Source organism: Manis javanica, chromosome 2, assembly GCF_040802235.1.
Source record: "Manis javanica isolate MJ-LG chromosome 2, MJ_LKY, whole genome shotgun sequence".
Lineage (NCBI taxonomy): Eukaryota > Metazoa > Chordata > Mammalia > Pholidota > Manidae > Manis > Manis javanica.
The window spans coordinates 200,195,488-200,214,180 of NC_133157.1; the positions used below are offsets into that span (position 1 = coordinate 200,195,488).

The 18,693-nt window shown below is 41.8% G+C and overlaps 1 protein-coding gene across 1 annotated transcript in view; it reads right to left on the reverse strand.

Moving 5' to 3' along the window:
• The window catches only part of EXT1 (exostosin glycosyltransferase 1), a 265,179-nt gene that overhangs the window by 24,695 nt on the left and 221,791 nt on the right, over window positions 1-18,693 (reverse strand). The window contains exons 2-4 of the mRNA XM_073229992.1: window positions 8,440-8,533; window positions 6,805-6,912; window positions 2,107-2,226 (exon numbers count right to left, since the gene is read on the reverse strand). Of these exons, the coding sequence (XP_073086093.1) occupies window positions 2,107-2,226; window positions 6,805-6,912; window positions 8,440-8,533 (322 nt within the window). The remainder of the gene's footprint in view (window positions 1-2,106; window positions 2,227-6,804; window positions 6,913-8,439; window positions 8,534-18,693) is intronic.

Consider the following 18,693-nt stretch of genomic DNA (forward strand, 5'->3'; position numbering starts at 1 on the left):
GGGACATTTTTTCTCATAACATTCTGGTCATTTCTATTTCTTTCTTTGTAAGTTGCCTGGGTGAGAAATACAGGAAAAATATTAGTAGGAATACTAATGTCCTAAGAAATATAAAGTAAGAAGACAATTTATCATTTTGAAAGATATAATGCCCAATATTGGTGAAAATTTAAAAAACAGAAATAATCAAAAAGGGCTTTCCCATGTAAGATGGAGGGAATATAAATTAGTCCAGTTCTTATTGCAGGGAAAATTGACAATTCATATTAGGATTAGCATTTGGTATATTCTTTGAACCACTACTTGGAATTCAAAGAATTTATGCTAAGGAAGTAACCTTAACCTGCACAACAGTTTGGCACTGAGGCTATTTACTTCAACAATGTGTATATAATGAAAAACCAGAATCAACTATAATGTCCTCAAATTGGGGATTAAAGAAATTAATGTTATCATGAATGGAATATTATACAGTCATTAAAATAAATGTTGAAACATCTAATAACATGAGAAAATACTAACATATTCTTAAGCAGAAAAAACAGGTTACAAACCAAGTATAGAAAGACTTCTTTTTAAAGTTAAATTATAACACGTTTATAAATTTGCAGAGAAAATAACAATATATATATTAATAGTGATTTTGTATGGGTAGATTATTTTTATGCTTTAAACATTTTCCATTATTTTCTAAAATGAATATGTACTTCTTAGGTAAAAAGCACTCATTCCATAAAGAAAAAAAGCTGACATTCAACTTTCCTTAAGAAGGGCCTAGGACATGTCCTAGATGGAGGACAATATCAAAGAAAAGGGTAGATACTATTACATATTCAAATCTGCTGCCAGAAACAGGAGAGTAAACTTAATTTTAATTGAAGAGAGTGATTTGGAGGAATAAAAGAAGCCCACTTGCAATACGAAGCCTTTGGAAGCCATTCTGACCCTGTTCCCTTCATGGGGTTGGCCTGGGTCCTAAACAGCCCTTTCCACTTAGTTCAGGGGAAACAAAAAATGCATTTCCATGAGCAGACACAACTAGAGCTTGTCCCTAAGTGAGAGGAGGCCAAACAGGGCCTGGGGCAGGCGAGTACCCCACTACGCTGGGCGTGACCAGCACTGGTTCTGATACCCAGGATGTCCAGAACATGGACAAAAAGGGTGACTTCAGCTCTCCTGGTATTATTCAGACTTCTCAGTGTGTGCTCCCGATTGTACTGGCTTCTGGAGCAGTCATCACTTTTCCAAAGTAACTACTCCAGAGGCAGGCCACGAATGCCCCCTCCCCCCCACTACATGAACCTCCTCCGAATCCCTCAGGGCTGCGCCCCAGCAGAGGACCTCTGCTCTCCTTCCCACCAGCCTGGAATTGTTGAGTGTGCAGTTGCCTGACTCTTTTCTTAGCTCTTCGAGTCACTCTGGTGTCGCCTCAGGCTGCTGCTATCTGCTCTACTTCCAAAGGTTTTAATCATCTCCATGCTTCGTTTTCCTTTTTTTCCTCTGCCTTAAAAAAAAAAGCAACCTGAAGATGGGCACCCATCTGCTTGATTTTCTGCTTTCATAAAGGTTAACACTTTCTGCACCACACGGGTGTCATCCTGATTTTCTTAACACATCCTTGTTGCATCAATGCTGGTTGGGTTGCATGTGTCCTGAGAATGAAGTTTGCTGTGCCACAATGTCACTGGACCACGGTGTCCAGGAGACTATCTTTATTTTCAGAATGGGAGATTTTCCCTAGTCGGCCACTATCTGTTCTTTAAATGGGCTCCAGAAATATGTCTTCAAAGGATGCCATTGAGTGTGAATGACAGGAGGACCATCATTAGCCACATATCCCTGAAATGATATAAGACAGAGCTGATCTCTGAGCCCAGGAGTGTAATTTCGCCTTGTGTCAGTTTCCCTCTGTGGAGTCTGTCAGGAATGGAGGTGTTCTTTGGCATAGCAGAGCAGGTAAAAGGGGGTTAATCGACATTTCCAACTACAGAAAATTCGGCTGTGCCTCATTTGACTAATTACACATCTTCCATAGCAATAGAGAAGGCCGAGAGAGGTGTGTAAAGGACTGTTATTCAAGACCAAGGGCCAAGGGGTCTCACTTACCTCTAGTGTAGTTAATACAATCTTCTCAACTGAAGAAAAATAAGCCTCCCACAAGAATTGTGTCTGCTGTCTAAGTGCTAGGATTTTATCCTGATGAATAGACCTGATTGTAGAAGGAATCTGTAACATAAGGTGAACACATAATAACTATGACTGTAACACAATGAAATGCTGTTTGAGCAAAAGAACACACCTGGGTTAGGCTTTTATTCTTCACAGTGTTCGGCTTCTAGCATACAGATCTACTAAAAATCACCAATTCCTAAATTGAAATGCTCTCATGAATTGCTGGGCACAAACAGCATTTACCTGTAAATGAATGCAAATCAGAGCGCACCTCTAAGGTCTGGTGGCAGCCTATCTGTTGTTTAGGGCGTTCCTATAATAGCAACTGCTGTTTTCTCCACTCAGAGTCCCTCAAATTCTTCTTCCTACACATACACAACCAAATTCTGTGGAGAAGGATCTCCACATCTTGGGGAAAGGCTGAAAGACACTGTCCTCCAAGCACTTCTAAGACATGCCACGTCAGGGACTATAAATTAACTACAAAGGGCATTTCAGGGAACATTTCTGAGACTCTCCAGTTAATCTACAGGTGGGGATAATCATTTCCATGTGCACATACTCCCTGCCTCACCCTGAGAGCTTTTCTGCTCTCCAGACCTCTCTTTATGGTTCTAGCACTTACGCCAGTTCATATGATCTGTCAAATAGCATATATGTTTAGCATCACTGTTCTCTACCAGGCTGCACAACTTTAAAGCAGAGATCTATGTCCTGTCCATCCTGCTGCTCATTTTAGGTTAGGAGAGTGGCTTTCATGTAGTAGCTATTCAAAAAATAAAAGCTGAATTGAACATGGCCATCTGAAGACACCATAGGGATATCATTATTTTATTAGCAGTGTAGCTTAAATGTGAAGCACAGGGATGCAGAAGTTGGAACAAGGTGGGATTCTTGGTTCTACCATTTATAAGCTGTGCTTCCATGGACAAGTTACTTGAATTCTCAAAGATTCCACTTTCTCATTTATAAAATGGGGATATAGTATTAACATCAGTAAGGATGTAATGAAGACCATATAAGTGCTTAGTACAGTTCCTAGAACATGAGACACTTAATTAATATAGCAAATTATTGGTACGGCTACTGACATAAAGGTGATGATAGTCAAAGCTGGACCCATTGTTTAATGTCTATATGTGAACTTGCTCAGATCTGGATCTCTAAAATGTACTTCCTGGGTTCTGGTGAGTTTTCTGGGCTTGTTCCCTATCTTCACCTATAGTTCAAGGTCTATTTCATTCGCGGAGTCTATACTCTTAGGAGAGATTCCTTGTGATTAGCAACTGCCCTTTTGTACTCACTTCTTTCTGCATGCTTGCCTCCCTGATGGGTAACTAACATGGGGTCCTGGGCTGGAGCAGGAATGCTCTGTCACCTGCTTTAAGAAGAGTCACGCAGGTCACTGTGACTGAGACTCCATCTGAATTTCCACTGGAGGTGTAGGAGGTGGTAGCACATTTTTGATTCAAGACTACTCTTAGGAGGAGCAAGGAAACTGCCTCACAGCAAGGACAGAAGGACAGTGTCTAAAGTAGGTGTGCAGTCTGTGCCCCCAGGTGTGCATCTGGATGGCTGACACTGAAGAAACATGGAAGCAATAGGTGAAGGAGAAATACTGGCAGGTGAACATTAGCCTGATATCAGAGTCCAAGGTCATATGGAAGTAAAGTACCCTTGGAACAGGAAGGGAAACCATTCATATCATGGATCCTTGATAAGGCAAAGAACATTTATATTTATTTACTGAGAAAAATTACCTAGATGGCTAAAGAGAGACTAGAAAAAAGTTATCCTGCTCAATTTTCATAATCACATACTCTTGGAAGAGTCATATAGGTTGACTTCACTGTTTCATTGTGATCACAAGGAACCAGTTCATTAGAAAAATGCTGCAAGCTATCATCACTATATGGTTTCCAGAAAATTGAGTAGGCTATGGTAAAGAAAGGAGAAAGGAAATATCATAGATTAGCTTACGAATATCCTCTCTTATATAATAAGCTTACCTTCTTTTACATAAGGCACATCTTGATGTTACTATATCAAGTGACATATATTCTACCCGTTTGTACCTAAGACACAACTGCATGACAGCGCTCTGCGAAGTGCTCTGGAAAATAATTCACACTGACTGAAAAGACAGAGTTCCAAGTTTTAATGGTATTTGGCTATTGGTTATTAATCTGCTTGTTCTGGAAGACAGCTATAGGAAAATGGTAAATTAATTCCAACTTGGCTATATTGTTTGAAGTTGCAGAATTCAATGAGATCTTAATAAAAGGTCATGTACAGTAATGAAATGAATGTAATCTACCAAAATAGATATAGGAGAGCAACATTAAGCTCTCCTGGTGACATGATGACAAGAATATATGCAAATAAAAACATCTGAGCTGTTCTAAAACCGTAGACAAAAAATTGTAACATAACAAAAACATTTCCCAGACCAGACATTTGGGCTCGGTGCCAGCTCTTTAAAACCATTGTCAATGACAGTATAGTCATTGTTCAATATGAAGGAAGCTGTGCAAAGACAGACTGCATAGGAGAGGGGTAAATACCGGCAATATGGTGGGTACAGGATAGAAGACAAAATCTGAGTTAAGCCAAAGAGTTGCTTCAGAAAGCGAAATACACATCAACTGTGGTGAAATGGTAGAAACTGGACAAAAACCGTTAAGTATCCTGGAATGCTCTCCATCTCAAAGACAACCTCCCAACTTATTCATATCAAGTTCACAGGAGCATTGGTGCATAAACAGAGAAATTATAGCTGATGTTCTTTATTCCCTTTTCCCCCCAAATTTCCTTTAGTGAGAATGAATTATTTTAAAACATCATAAAAAGAAAACAGCAACATGGAAAAGAACCACATATTATCTTTTTTGTCTGGCCTTTCCATGAGCAAATGTTTTTGGCACACATCATCTCTGCATGGAAAGGATATGGCTAGATCACACATTCCTCTTCTGTTTTGGAGGCTCCAGGGGCCACAGAGATCACAGACCTGAGTATCAGACAGAAGGAACATTTTGGGAGCTGTGTTCAGCTTGGCTAATTAACTCACAGGCCTCTCAGTTACAGATATTTCACCTGCTACTTTAAGGAGAGCTCACTGACTGTACAACAACACAAAAGTAGAATCAACAATAAAGTCAGAAACTCAACTTTCTGGGTATCAAAAAAAAAGAGCAAGGACATTAAAAAACAATCATTCTACAAATATTTGTGGTAGTTCAAGATAAAGCACACAATGCCATGAAAGCAAAGCATTAAAATATTCTATAATTTTAGAGAAAGTAGTATGACACTTTATGTTGAACCTAAAGCATTATCATAAAAAAGGCTTTACAAATCCTTAGTGACTGACAGTTACTTCTCTCAGATTTCTCTGTAAGTACTGCATTTCACTCCCCAGGCAGCTCTTGAGAAGTTCAAACTTGTATTAGATACCCTTGTTGAAGATTAGTTGAACATACATGCATGGATTTATTTCTGGGCTCTCGTTTGCATTCCAGTCTATCTGAATGCCAGTGCAATACCATTTTGATGACTATAGTTTTGTAATATATTTCAAAATCAGGAAGTATAATATCTCCAGCCTGTTCTTTCTCAAGATTGATTTGGCTATTTGGGGTCTTTTGTGGTTCCTTATGAATTTTAGAATTGTTTTTCTCTTTCTGTAAAATATACCATTGGCATTTAGAGAGGGATTGCACTGAATCTACAGATCACTTTGGGTGATCTTAATTCTGCAATACAGGACAACATGGGTAAACACTGAGAACATTATATTAAGTGAAATAAGCCAGTCACAGAAAGACAAATACTGCATTATTCCACTTATATCAGGTATGTAAAATAGTCAAACTAATAGAACTAAAGAGTAGAATAATGGCTTACAAGGGGTAAGGAAGGGGAGAAATGGGGAGTTACTAATCAATGGTCATAAAGCTTAAGTTAAGCAAGATGCATAAGCTCTAGAGACCTGCTGTACAATATTGTACCTATAGTCAACAATAACGTATTATGCACTTAAAATGTGTTGAGGGTGGATCTCATGTTAAGGGTCTTACGACAACAAAACTAAAAAAAAGTCAAATCATCAAAAATACACTTAAAAAACCATTTATTAGAGGCTGCTCTTTTAAATATACATCCTAAAGATAACACTTGCTCAGGCACCCAGACTGGATCATTTGAGCAACGGTAACACTAATTATAAGCATCAACTCCAGAGACCTCTCTCCTTCTGAAAATTAATCTGAAGGCAATCACAGAGACAGGGGAAAGGTACATGAAGTGGTGGCACTCTCTGATACCATTTCTAAAAAATTCTGGTTATTGAAGAGGATGGCTATATCTACATTTCTCTTCTCACCAACAAAGTTCATGTCCTTTACCTGCAACTTCTCCTTTTCTGAATATATTCCCTGGACTCGGGCAGATTTTGTACTGGAAAGTGAACAATGTCATATTAAATAACTTCATATTCTCCATGACACAGGCAATTTTCTCCTGATAAAATTTCTTTTATAGAGCTGACCTTTTGGATTCATCTTCTTTGAAAGTTTGGATGAGGGTAGCAATAATCCACTGATCTGTTGAAGGCTACAGTGCCTTCCTTACCTGTAATAACAATCTCTCATCGCCTATGACGGCAGCTTGGTTCCAATTAATCACTTCGGAGAATGGCAACTCCCATCCGTTGCTGAGCATCACAGGGACACAGGCAGCCTGTGCAGAGAAGGGGAGTTCGTAAGGGCAAGGAACACTGCAGCAGGGGCTCTCAGAATCAGGGGTGGAATTAGTACAAATTCAGTGACTGGCATTTTGTACCATGCATGGATCATGGACTGCTCAGGCCAGAAGAAAAGTAAGCTTTTGTGAGTTGTCAAGTCACATGAAGGTCGTATGTATCCAGCTGAGATTTTAAGATTTGCAAGTCTTAACCCTAGAATGCTAAAACCTCATTTCTGTTGTGGTATATAGTTTGACCTTACTTCCAACGGAGAAAACTGGCCTCACTGGGGAAGTTTTATGGATGTAACAAAATTCTTCATCAACAATATCCCTATAAAACCAACCTTGAATATAAACGGTTTTGTCAGTGTAACTGCTACAAGTCTGCTTGCAGAGCGGTTTACCCCCAGGTTATGAACAACAAAGAGCGGAATGGGGCTTGGCAGTCCTGATGAAGCATTTTGTGGACTTAACTACTACAGGATGTTCACCTTTCCCTTGCTGTGCATCTGACCCAGGACCTTGTCCCACTCAGTGTGGAGGGATCCAAACCTCCGCTGTACAAGTGGACTCTCAACAGAGGACCTAACAGCCAAGAAACACCAGGCCAATGACAAAATTCTGGTTCCAAATAACATAATCCAAACCAGAGAACAATTTGCTACACACAATATCCCAAAGAGACTACAAAGACATTAATGACGGTATGCTTTGCAGAACACACAGCACACTGGAAAAGACTTTCAAGAGAAGGAAGTTTTTCTGGCTGTGGACACGACAAAATGATAGAAGTTAGGGAGCACTGTGACAACACACAGATTCAGGCAAGGTGCAGAGAGGGGAGAAAAGAGCACAGCAGCAAGGGGACAAAGAGTGGAGGAGGAGAGTGGGTGAGAGCATGCTTTATCGAGACCAAGGGAGACTGGATACAACTTCCAGGTAGGAAGCATGGACATCAGTCTCAGCTGGCAAAGGCATTTCTGCAGCGAGATTAAAGGGGAGAGAGACTGTTATGTGGCCCTGGAGCTGCAGCTGGGGGCCCTCCAAACCTTAGAGCCTTGGGATAGTGAGCATCAATCTCAGATCTTAGAGAAACTGAGCAACTACTGAGGGGAGGACACAACAGACAATTTTGCTTTGGGGAAGTACCACCAATAAGCTATTATCAGAGGGCTTGAGGCTGACTTCCAGGACAGGGGCAGTGTCTGTGAGGTGCCCAGCTAGGCTGCCTGGCCAGCAATCACATCTGCCCTGTTTACAGACATGTCTCTGAAGAATCCATCTTCCCTGGTGTGAAACCATTTCATCTTTTCATGTCCAAAGTCAGGGAGTAAATCTCCTCCTTACTCCCCACTTATAAAAAATGTGGCAGATTTTCTTGGGAAAACAGATTTCAGGTGTTCCAGGCAAACCATGCATTCTGTTCAGATCCTCAGGTATGTGCTAAGGTTAAGTTCCCACCCCCACCCCGTCTGACTTCAGTCCTCAGCCCTATTCTGCAGAGGTTTCAGGATCTCTTACCTGCAGAGCCTCCAGGAACCTGAAGGACCCAAGCCTGCGACCACGAGGAACCAGACAGAAAGTGGCATTGTGCAGCATTTCCCGATAATCATACCTGGAAGGAGAAGAGGAGAAATCGGCAAAGACCCATTAGGAGTGGGGGATGAACGAGCATCTCTGGGTGCACACCTGCATGAAATTACCTAGTGCAAGGCAGAGATACACCAGGTGGGCAGGTCGTACTTTTTCATTTTCTGAGTTTTGGGGCTGGGAATTGTTGCATGAAGGAGAAAAATGTGAATGTTCATGTTGGACAAAGCAATGAGGGTCTTTTGCAAACAGTACATAAAACACCAGTCTGATACTCCTAGTTACAATTTGGCTTGTCCAGCCATTGCTTCCAGAACCAGATTTTTGTGTCTTGATGAAACAGGTTGTCCGCATAAGCTTAAAAAAAAAAACACTGCTAGTTGTTCTTTTTAATGCCATGTCATTCGGAGAAGCCAAGATTGTCCTTGTTTCACACCCTACAACACTAGGCTATTAAAACCTACTCAGGAAACCTCCATTACAAGCACAAAACAACAATTATTTTTCCCCTTCAAGCTGGAATTTCTACTTCTAACCAAGAATATGTAATTATCCCCAATACTCGTGTATAAGATTGGTTGACATGACTTACAGGGGAAAGAGGAGGTGGGATAGAAGGTGTTAGCCTAAAAAACCAGGAAGGAGGAATTACAAGAGAAAAAAAAACCATAGCGGGCTTGCAGAAAACCGGGCTGCAGAAGAGATGATTGTTTCTTTCCCTCAAATACCATTGAACGGCATTACACTGTTTCTGCACTTGAGAAATACAAAATATAACCTGTTGCCTGTCTCTTTCTGCTAGTGAAGTGTGGAAAAGCTAACCAGCATTTCATGTTAAGGTTATCACCTTAAAAGTGATTTCCACAACACATTGCTAAACACACAATATCAAGTTCATTATGAGTTTAAGAAAACTTGGGAAACTAGAGATAGCTTGTGTCCTGTGAAGGCCCAGAATCTCAGAACTAAGATGAAATCCCTCTCATTTTTCAAGAGTTTCCAATGCTCAGCAGACAGGTGTGACTTTGACGGCAGCATATGTCACCAGCATTTTCTGACTTAATAGTCTAATTTAATCATAGCCTGAAGGCACTGGATTCTTCTCTCCTCTTTTTGGGATACTGATATATACATTTATATTTTTTAAGTCCACATCTATTTTTATATTCTCATACAAACTAGGCATATGGGAGTAAGCCAATTTTCAATTATAAACCCATCATTAAGAAGAGACATCATGCAAAGGACCATTTGCTTAAACAAGCTCGTACAACTAATTTGCACAAGAAAAGGTCACCGTGAATGGATTAAGATTATCTCCATTGAGAGTAAAATAAAAAGCCTTGCTGCATTAATTAAACTGCAAAATAGACTTCAAAGTAGAAAAGATTTTTAAGAGGGCTCAAATTTAGCTACATAAAAAATATTAAATTATGATGGTAATGGTTTCTCTTTTCCTCACCAAACAGGGAAATAATGGACAAGTATCTTCAAGCTCAACTGTCGGTAATGTCTGAATTTCTGCCTTATCGATGGAGAAGAGGGAAAGGGAAATATTTCTACACACACACACACATACACACACACACACACACACACGCATGCCCACAGATATGTGTGTAAAGTTTAAACTGAAATAGTTTTAATATAAAAAGGTCAAATATACTTCAGACTACAGCAAAACTGAATAAATGCCCAGAATAGAAACCCCTGAGGGGCTAGCAGAAGGTCCTACAGCCTCATCATTAAGCTGCTAAAAATGTAAAACCGTATTAATGTTCTGGATTATAACAAGTTTGAAAGTTGCCAGTTGCAGAATTTACTTTACGGAAAGAATGGAGGGAGAGGAAGGGCAGAAAGCTTAGAGGAAAAATCCAAATGACAGTTTTTCTAGGGTGTTAATTTTTAGTGGTTGTATAAAGGAGTATTTGCTGATGCAGTGATAAAGCTTACATGATTGAAGCTTGTGTTCATTAACATAATAGCTAACAGGAGATGATGTGGGACAAGCATTCCTACAGGAACCAGCAGCCCTCTGGGTAGCTGTGAGATTATGAACAAAATCCATGAGCTTTCTTGGCCTCAGTTTCCTCATCTGAATAATGAGCCAGTTGGGCTTGATGACTAAAGACTGAACATTCCATTATTTTGTATGTTATCCTTTTTACATAGGAAAGAAGAATGTCCTTTGAGAATATATCATGGCTCCAAAGATTTCCATACCCATTGTATGTATGTGTGTATATATGTATATATAAGTATCTGCTCATGTGTATGTTTAACAATGAATGTTTAACATGTGACATGAAAAGACACATACAGAACATAAAACTTAAAGCAATGACTTTCAGATTTCTAACCATGCTCAGCTCATCAACCACTGGGCTCTGACCATATAAACCTATGAATTACTACTGTGTTACAAGGGGGACAATGTTTAAAGTTTGTCAGCTACTCAGCCTGTCTGTAGACCCACCTCTCCACTCTGATGTTCTCCCATACCCCACATTGACCTCCTAGGAGGTTTAGGCCACCCGGCTTAGCACATGACCCAGAAATTGCACTCTTGGACATTTATCCTGGAGAAATGAAAACTTATTTTCACATAGAAACTTGTCCACAAATGTTCACAGCAGTTTAATAGCCCCAAATGGGAAATTATCCAAATGTCCTTCAATAGGTGAATGATTCAACAAACTATTGTACATCTATAGCCTACAATACTTCACAGCAATAAAATGAAATGAACTATTGATACACACAACAATCTTAAGGAAATTATGTTAAGTGAAAAAGCCAGTCTCAAAAGCATATATACTGCATTATTCCATTTATATAGCTTTCATGAAATGACATGATGATAGGGATAGAGAACTGATTAGTGGTTACCAGCAGTTTCGGATGGGAGAGAAATACAGATGACAGATTAGCTGAGGGGATGGTCTTCTTATAGGGACTGAGATTCTCTCCTATTACATTTAGAAATGTAAATGAAAAAGATCAACTTAAAAACAAGAGACAATTAACATGTGACATCCTAAGAAAGATGGTATGCAGATAAAGGCAACTAAAAGAGAACTTTCAGCTTTAATTGATAAAAGGTTTTGTTACCCTTCACAGATGGGCACTAAGTTCCCCACTGTACAGGTGATGATGATCCAAAGGTAGAACAGTTTTCATAACCGACCACAAAGAAAAAGGCAATATAAAAGACATGACCCTGAATTTAACCTGGAACCAGTACCACTCTGAGACCATAATAATTTTCTCTTTAGAGTTGTATTGACTAGTGTATGGGATACACTCCATTTAAAATGGGCCATGTAATAATGCATATCTGAATCCCTCCCCTCCATAGGAAACACATTTTTGCTGGTAGCAATCCAGTGCAAGCGGGTGTGTGTGGGGGGAGGCAGGGGGCGAGGGTCAGCGGCAGAGCGGCCCAGCACGGGAGTCCTCAGAGTGTGTTCTCCCAACCAGCATCACCTGCAGCATCTGGGAACTTGGTAGAAAGAGGGATTCTCAGCCTCACCCAGGCTTGCTGAATCAGAAACTTGGGGGGCAAGGCCCAAACTTCTGTTTTAACAAGCCCTCAAGGTAATTATGATGCACCCTAAATTTTGCGAGCACTGGTGTGGAAGTCAAGATCTTAGTAATTAAAATGGAGTGGGTTAAGCAGCTTTAGGCACAGCCAAACCTGGGTTTGATTTTCAGCTTTGCTATTTATAAGCTGAATGATCTTGGGAAAGGTATTTAATTCGTCTAAATCTTACTTTCCTGATTGGCAAAATGGGGATAATACTTCTACAGATTAAATGATACATCTTAATGAAAGCACAGGCACATTATAAGCAATGGTAGCAATTATCACGATGGCCAGAGCGAGGCAATGGGACATGATGGAAAATACAGCCGACTAGAAGAAAGCAAGCCTGGGTGGAGGACTTTGGGTTCTGCATCTATTATCTTCTATGTGACCCTGAGTGAATTATTTAACTTCTCTGTGGCTCAAAGTTGTGAAGATCAAATGAGATCATGTCCATGCTGAATAAGCTGCAATGTGCCATCCAACTGCAAATTATTGTGGTAAATTACATCCAGATGAGAGAAATAAAAACATTTAAGAAAAAGGAACAACAATAAAAAAAATAAAAATAAAAAAGGAACAGATTCCCAGACAGAGCCAGGCAGCAATGTGGGCCAGACTCTTTAAAATAAGATGCAAGCAGAAGCTGTGAATCACAACGGAACAGCAGTTTCTAATGGAAAGGATCATTCCCTGTTATCAAAAGCTATATGGACAAGGATGCCGCTGGTGCACTGTGCCCACGGGTCCTCCTGTGCTTCCTACAATTGCCCTGCAGTGCTCACACTTGCTGTGTGAGCCTGCCTCTTGCTGATCAAAGAGGATAGGGAAGAAGTAAGTGATCCAGCCTCTCATCTCTGTAGTCACAGAATTCTAGTCTCCCTGTGATGTTGCTATCATTGGCCTCCAGTATTTATTTATAAAGTAAGTTAATACCTAGAGCTGATCTGTTCCCTCTAGTACTTAATCTTCTTTGCTTATACCCAAGTTTTGAATCACGTCCCTTAAAAAAAAAAGAAGAAACAAAACCAACTTAGGATGATTGTTGTAGTGCATGGGGATAAAAGAAATAAAATAATTTCCTGAGCACCTCCTCTGTGCATTCTTTCACTCATTCAACACTAGTTGAATGCCTACACGTGTCCAGTATTTGTCAAGGAACTGACCGTGAAAAGGCAGCTGATTATTATTCAGTGAGGGAAATGGCGGGACGGAGGCTTGAGGTGGCAATTATGCAGAAAAGAAACAGTAGCCACAACATGGTTTCGGTGAGGAGAGTGAGAAGCAGGGATGCCTTCTGGAGGAAGGGAGCCTAAGGAGAAGCAGGAATCCTCCTGGCAAAGGGTTAAGAGGAGGTGAGAGGCATTTCTAGGGGGTAGAGATACCACAGGCACCAAGGCACCCAGAGCTTAGGGTGAGGAGGGAGGGGGGATAAGATGGCTGGTACAGGCCAGGTCCCACTGGGAAGATTGTGAGTGGCATCTCCTGGAGCTCAGACATGATCCTATGCAGGTGGCCATGAGTCACTGAAGGGCTCAAGCAGAGGAATGACATGTTACCAGTGGCATTTGTAGGGCTTGATGTAATCCAATTTCCCAGGCAAGCACTATGTTCAGAGAGTCCAATAACCTTGCCTACGTAGGTAGGTAGGTCACAGCTATGGAGCAGGGCTCCCATTCCAGGCTTTCTGATTCTAAAAGGCCTTTGCTTTGCATCACACCATGCTGCATGCCTCCTGGGTCAGCTTGCAAAAATGCAGCATCTGAAGGTAACATGTCTCATGGAGTCAAGTCCTAAGAAGCTCACCTAGTTTCAAGCATTAGCAACAAATTTCCCCTTCCTGAAATTGCTCCACGTCACACCAGGAGTTCAATCTAATGGTACTCCGTTATTTGCCACGTGGCCTTAGACTTTTTCTTGGACTTTACAGATTTAACACTTAAAATTTAAATTATGTTTGAGAAGACCCAGAAGTCTATAGCAGGTAATAATGAGTAACTGGCTCAAGGCACAGATTTGAACTGAGAAACATACGAGTGGGAGCCAACACTGTAGCTGGAAAATAGGTCCACTGGTCACCACATGATGGTCATTTGTTGTCTTGTAAGCATACATGTGGAAAATACAGGCCTCTGTGGCTTTGCTTTCAGGAACTCATTGGACCCACTAAGCCTGTTTCTTCACGCCACCCACTCACACAGTCTTTTGCACATGAATGAGCTACTGTGTGTTCCCTTGTTGGGTAGATGAGCTCCACTAAGGTGTGGCTGGGCCTGGCAGGCAGGACTGGCTGCAGCCCCAGGGCCACTCGGTGCCCCCAGTGGCAATACCTCCCCATTTGCAAATAGTGTCATTCATTCCTCACACAGGTGATTCTCTGCCTTGAGCACTACCTGTTGCTGGACCCTCCAGGATACCCAGTCATGCCAGCTTTTAGGAATTTATTTCTTTGATACTCCTCAGAATGACACTGCCAATCCCAAGCTGTCCACTATAGAGTGCAGAGCTTGGCCACAGTCAGGGACAGGTATTGAAATTCACCCTCACATTTATACAGAAGACTGTCTCCTTTTTAGCCCATTTAAAATCCATTTCAGTATAGAGAAGGAAGGAGGTGACACTTGGGGGTCTCCTTGTCTAAACTCCCCTACCCCAGCTAAACATCCACTGACAGCTCAGAACTTTAAACATGAATGGGAAGTCGTCACCACTTGAGTAAGACGGTGAATAGCACATGGACCCGGTGCACCCTGCGTACCTCAAAAAGGCTCATCTCGGCTCCTGCTCACTAAATAGCAGTCCAAGGGCTAATAAGTGAAAGGCAAGTGATAAAAATATGACAGCCATTAATGATATGAATTATAATAATGACAACCCTCCCACGGATTACGTTTCCTGTGGGTGGGGCAACAATCCACGTTCGTTATTGCACTTCATCTCTACAATCACAATGTGAAATGATGCCATTTTATGGATGATAGAGTAGCAAAGCTTTTGTGGGACTTGTACACGGTGGGCAGGATCTGCAATATGCTTAGATGGTGCCAGCAAAGGTAAAAACAAAAGATTTTAATACATTGTGTCAGGGGACATGAATCTTAGGAAGCTATCTGAAGGGGGTGAAGTTTTGAAGCACTCGATTTTGTGCTCAGCAATGCCAAATTTCAAACTGATCTGAGATAAATGGAATTCTAGGACACATCCCCTAAATTTTCTGATTAGAAACAAAGCATTTCTGAAAATGCTAAATAAAGGGCTACCCGGGTACAGGGTGGAAGAGAAGGGAGGGACAATAGAAAAGCCAGCAGCAGTTCTGATCTTGGGTGAAAAGACGGTGTCCAGAAGACACCAAGGTCTTGGCTGTGGGAGTTAAAGGTCCATGAAGGCCCAAGAAAAACGGAAGCCCAAGGTCATTCCCTTACCATCATCTCCACTAGGCTCTGTGCCAGGAAGACTGGCCAAGTGGAGCCGGGCCAGGGAGTGTGAATCAGAGCTGGGGAGCCCAGCACAGGAGCCTGCAGCATGGATGACATGGATGACCATGGATGACAATCTTTGGTGACAGCTCTTCCTCAGGGACAAGTGAGTCCCAGGGAGCAGGCTGTGGCAGGGGAACTTATCCCCAACACACCGTCTTTTCTTCTACCTTATTTCCACTCCTGGAGGAAGGCTCCTCTGATCCCTGAGTCTAGCCAGAGACCCCTCTTGCTGCCCGCCCAGTACCCTCTGCTGACTTGTCCTTGCTCACTCTATATTATTTTGCCCATTTTCCTGTTTTTCTTCCACTGTACTCCAGGAGACAGGACCACAGTCCTAATTTCTGTTGAACTTGAACCCACCCCAGAGCCTGGCCTACAGCAGCCACTCAAAAGACAGTTATTAAATGGAAGGAAAGTGCTCAGTATCCACTGGTTTGCATTTAGGCATATGGGGGTGCGTGAGAGCAATAAGGAGACAGAAAATGCAAGCCCTTCATTACAACAATCTCTACTTAGCTGAGAACAACATGTCCAGCTGTTGATTAGGACAAGTCTTCCTAGGATGATTTTCACTCCTATGTTTAGGCTGAGCCAGCTGAGAGAATGTTAAAGAGCATTTTATCCTTTTTTTGTCTTTCTTCTGTACATCTTCCATCCCTTTCATGTCTTTAAGGCTTTGGCAGTTTGTTAAAATTTCATCTTCTCTCTGCATGCTGATGAGGGTGGAAAACTTGTGTTTTACCAGCCCTGATAAATTATTTGCAAATCAAGGTGAATGTATGCACAACACTATTCAAACAACCTTCTCCTGGCCTTCCTCCATGTCCAAGCTGAAGGAAAAAGCCGTAGAACCTCCTCCTGGCTTCCGTAATGATAAACACTGTGTGGGGTCAAAGGCTCAATCCAATGTTCTGACCACTTCCTTTCTTGAGCCAAGACATTCTTTCCTGCCTAGCCAGCCTTGGTCAGCCCTGGGATTAGGGGGATGGTTGCAATTCCTGCTGGGCTGTTCTCGTCACCAGAGTAGGCATCAGCCAGGGGCTGTCCAGTGGTAAGCATGACATACTCTGCATTCTTTGTTGGCGTTTAAGCCTTTCCTTTGATGCTAGCACTTGAGTGATTAGAAGACACATTGAGAATCCAATTACAGTTCATGGAATGACGGCTGGTTTAGCTGACTTCACCTTCCCATTTCCTCTCCCATTTCTGCTGTTCCTGGGGTGCCTCTTCTGACTTTGACAGGCAGGGCCTGCTCACTCCTGGGCCTTTTACACTGAATGAGCAAAGAGACCTCAGATTTCTGCACAGACAGAGATGGTACCTCCTCAAGAAACTATAGGACACCAACATAATATGAAAGCTAGCTGTCCGTGGAAACGTTTAATCTTTCCCATCAGGGCATGTAAATGTGTCAATGTATAGGTTTATGTGTGTCAAGGGGACATAAGATTTTATGGTTATGGTTAATAATCTGATGCCACATATTGTTTATTTACCAGATCATCTTCCCATGAGGGTTTGGTCACTGGAGATTTGGAAGACCCACTGATCTGGATTCTGCCATTTCCTTGGGCAGAAGCACAATCGTGCCCTGGATGAGAGAGTCTGTGAAGCTGAGTCACCTCTCCCTCCTCCTGCAACTCTGCTCAGCACAGTTCCCCTTGAGCAGCAGCTAAGAAGCTAGCCAACTCCTAGGTGGCCTTGTTTTGGAAAGAGGCTGTGGGGCACAGAGAAAATTTAAGCATTTGGTAGGGGAGAGAGAGACTGGATGGCCCTTAAGATGCTTTCATGCCCTGCTATCTGCTTACTGGACAGATGTCTCCTGAGCAGCTCCCGTGTGCCAGGCAGCACACTGAGCTCTGGGGAAACAAAGATGCAAAAACCTAATGTTTTTTGTAATTCCCTGAGAACCAGTCTCCTCATACCCCCTTTCCTGTAACACCTTAATTCTGCTCGCCTTTGGGTCTCCATGTGAGCAGAGTAACAGAAGCATACTCTGGTTCATATTAGTTTCAGGCCAGAATAGGTTCAATCTTATAGATTCAATCCATTTTCCATAGAGCAACTACAAACACCTTTAAAATGTTCATTCCCAAGCTTGAAAAATCCATCAGTGGATCCTCCAGGTACCTAGAATAATATTCACACCCTTGGCTGGCAGGGCTCCATGAGAACTGGCCTCTGCCTGCAGCTCCGACTGTCCCACTACTCATTCACCATCTACAGTTACACCGTCCTTCCAGTTTCTCGATGCACCACACTCGTTACCAACTCTGGGATCTGTACTGTTGTGCCCTTTACCTGGAACACTCTTCTCCCAGATTTACCTCAAAATACGTACCACCATTCAGACATCCCTCCTCAGAGAGGCCCTCACAAACCAAGCTGTGCCACCGGCACTTTCTGTCCTAGGATTTACCACTAAATCACACATGTATTTGTTTTACTGGCTCACTCGCTTTCTCCCCAGATATGCTGTATGTTCTTTGAGAGCAGGAACCTACCTGTTCTTGTTCACCACTGTGACCTCAGTCTCCAAACCTGTGCCTGGACTACAGTAATCGTACGAGATACTTGTTGAATGAATGCCAGATCACCTTATTCCTCAGGGATGCTCATAAAATCTTCATGTTGCTGGCCATGTTTGCAAGAATAATTCATAGGACAAGTTTCTAAAAGAACATAGAGAAGTTCTTTCATCTTTGTTTAACATGCTTAATCTGGTTAATGCTGAGATTCATCAACTTCTCCAGATGCCATCTACTATGAAAGCAAGATCCCATTAAAAATGTCTTGAGAAAAAGAATGTGTTTAAACAGAATGTTTAGGTATAGTTACAGTATGAAACCTGAACCAACTAGTACCTAGGAAATACTGTATTCAGTCAGGCATTGACTTTGTCATCAACTGTTTTATTTTAAGCAAGGTTCTAGTTCTAAATCCATGCTTGTTTAGAAAATGGGACAGTCATACTAGTCTTGCCTACCTAATGAGGTCTACTGGGGATCTAACAAGACAGTGTATACGAGAACACTATGCAAACGAAAGCACGTATACATATTAGGAGGGAAGAGGTGAGCATTTTCTTGCAATGGCCTTTGTACATACTGCAGCATAACA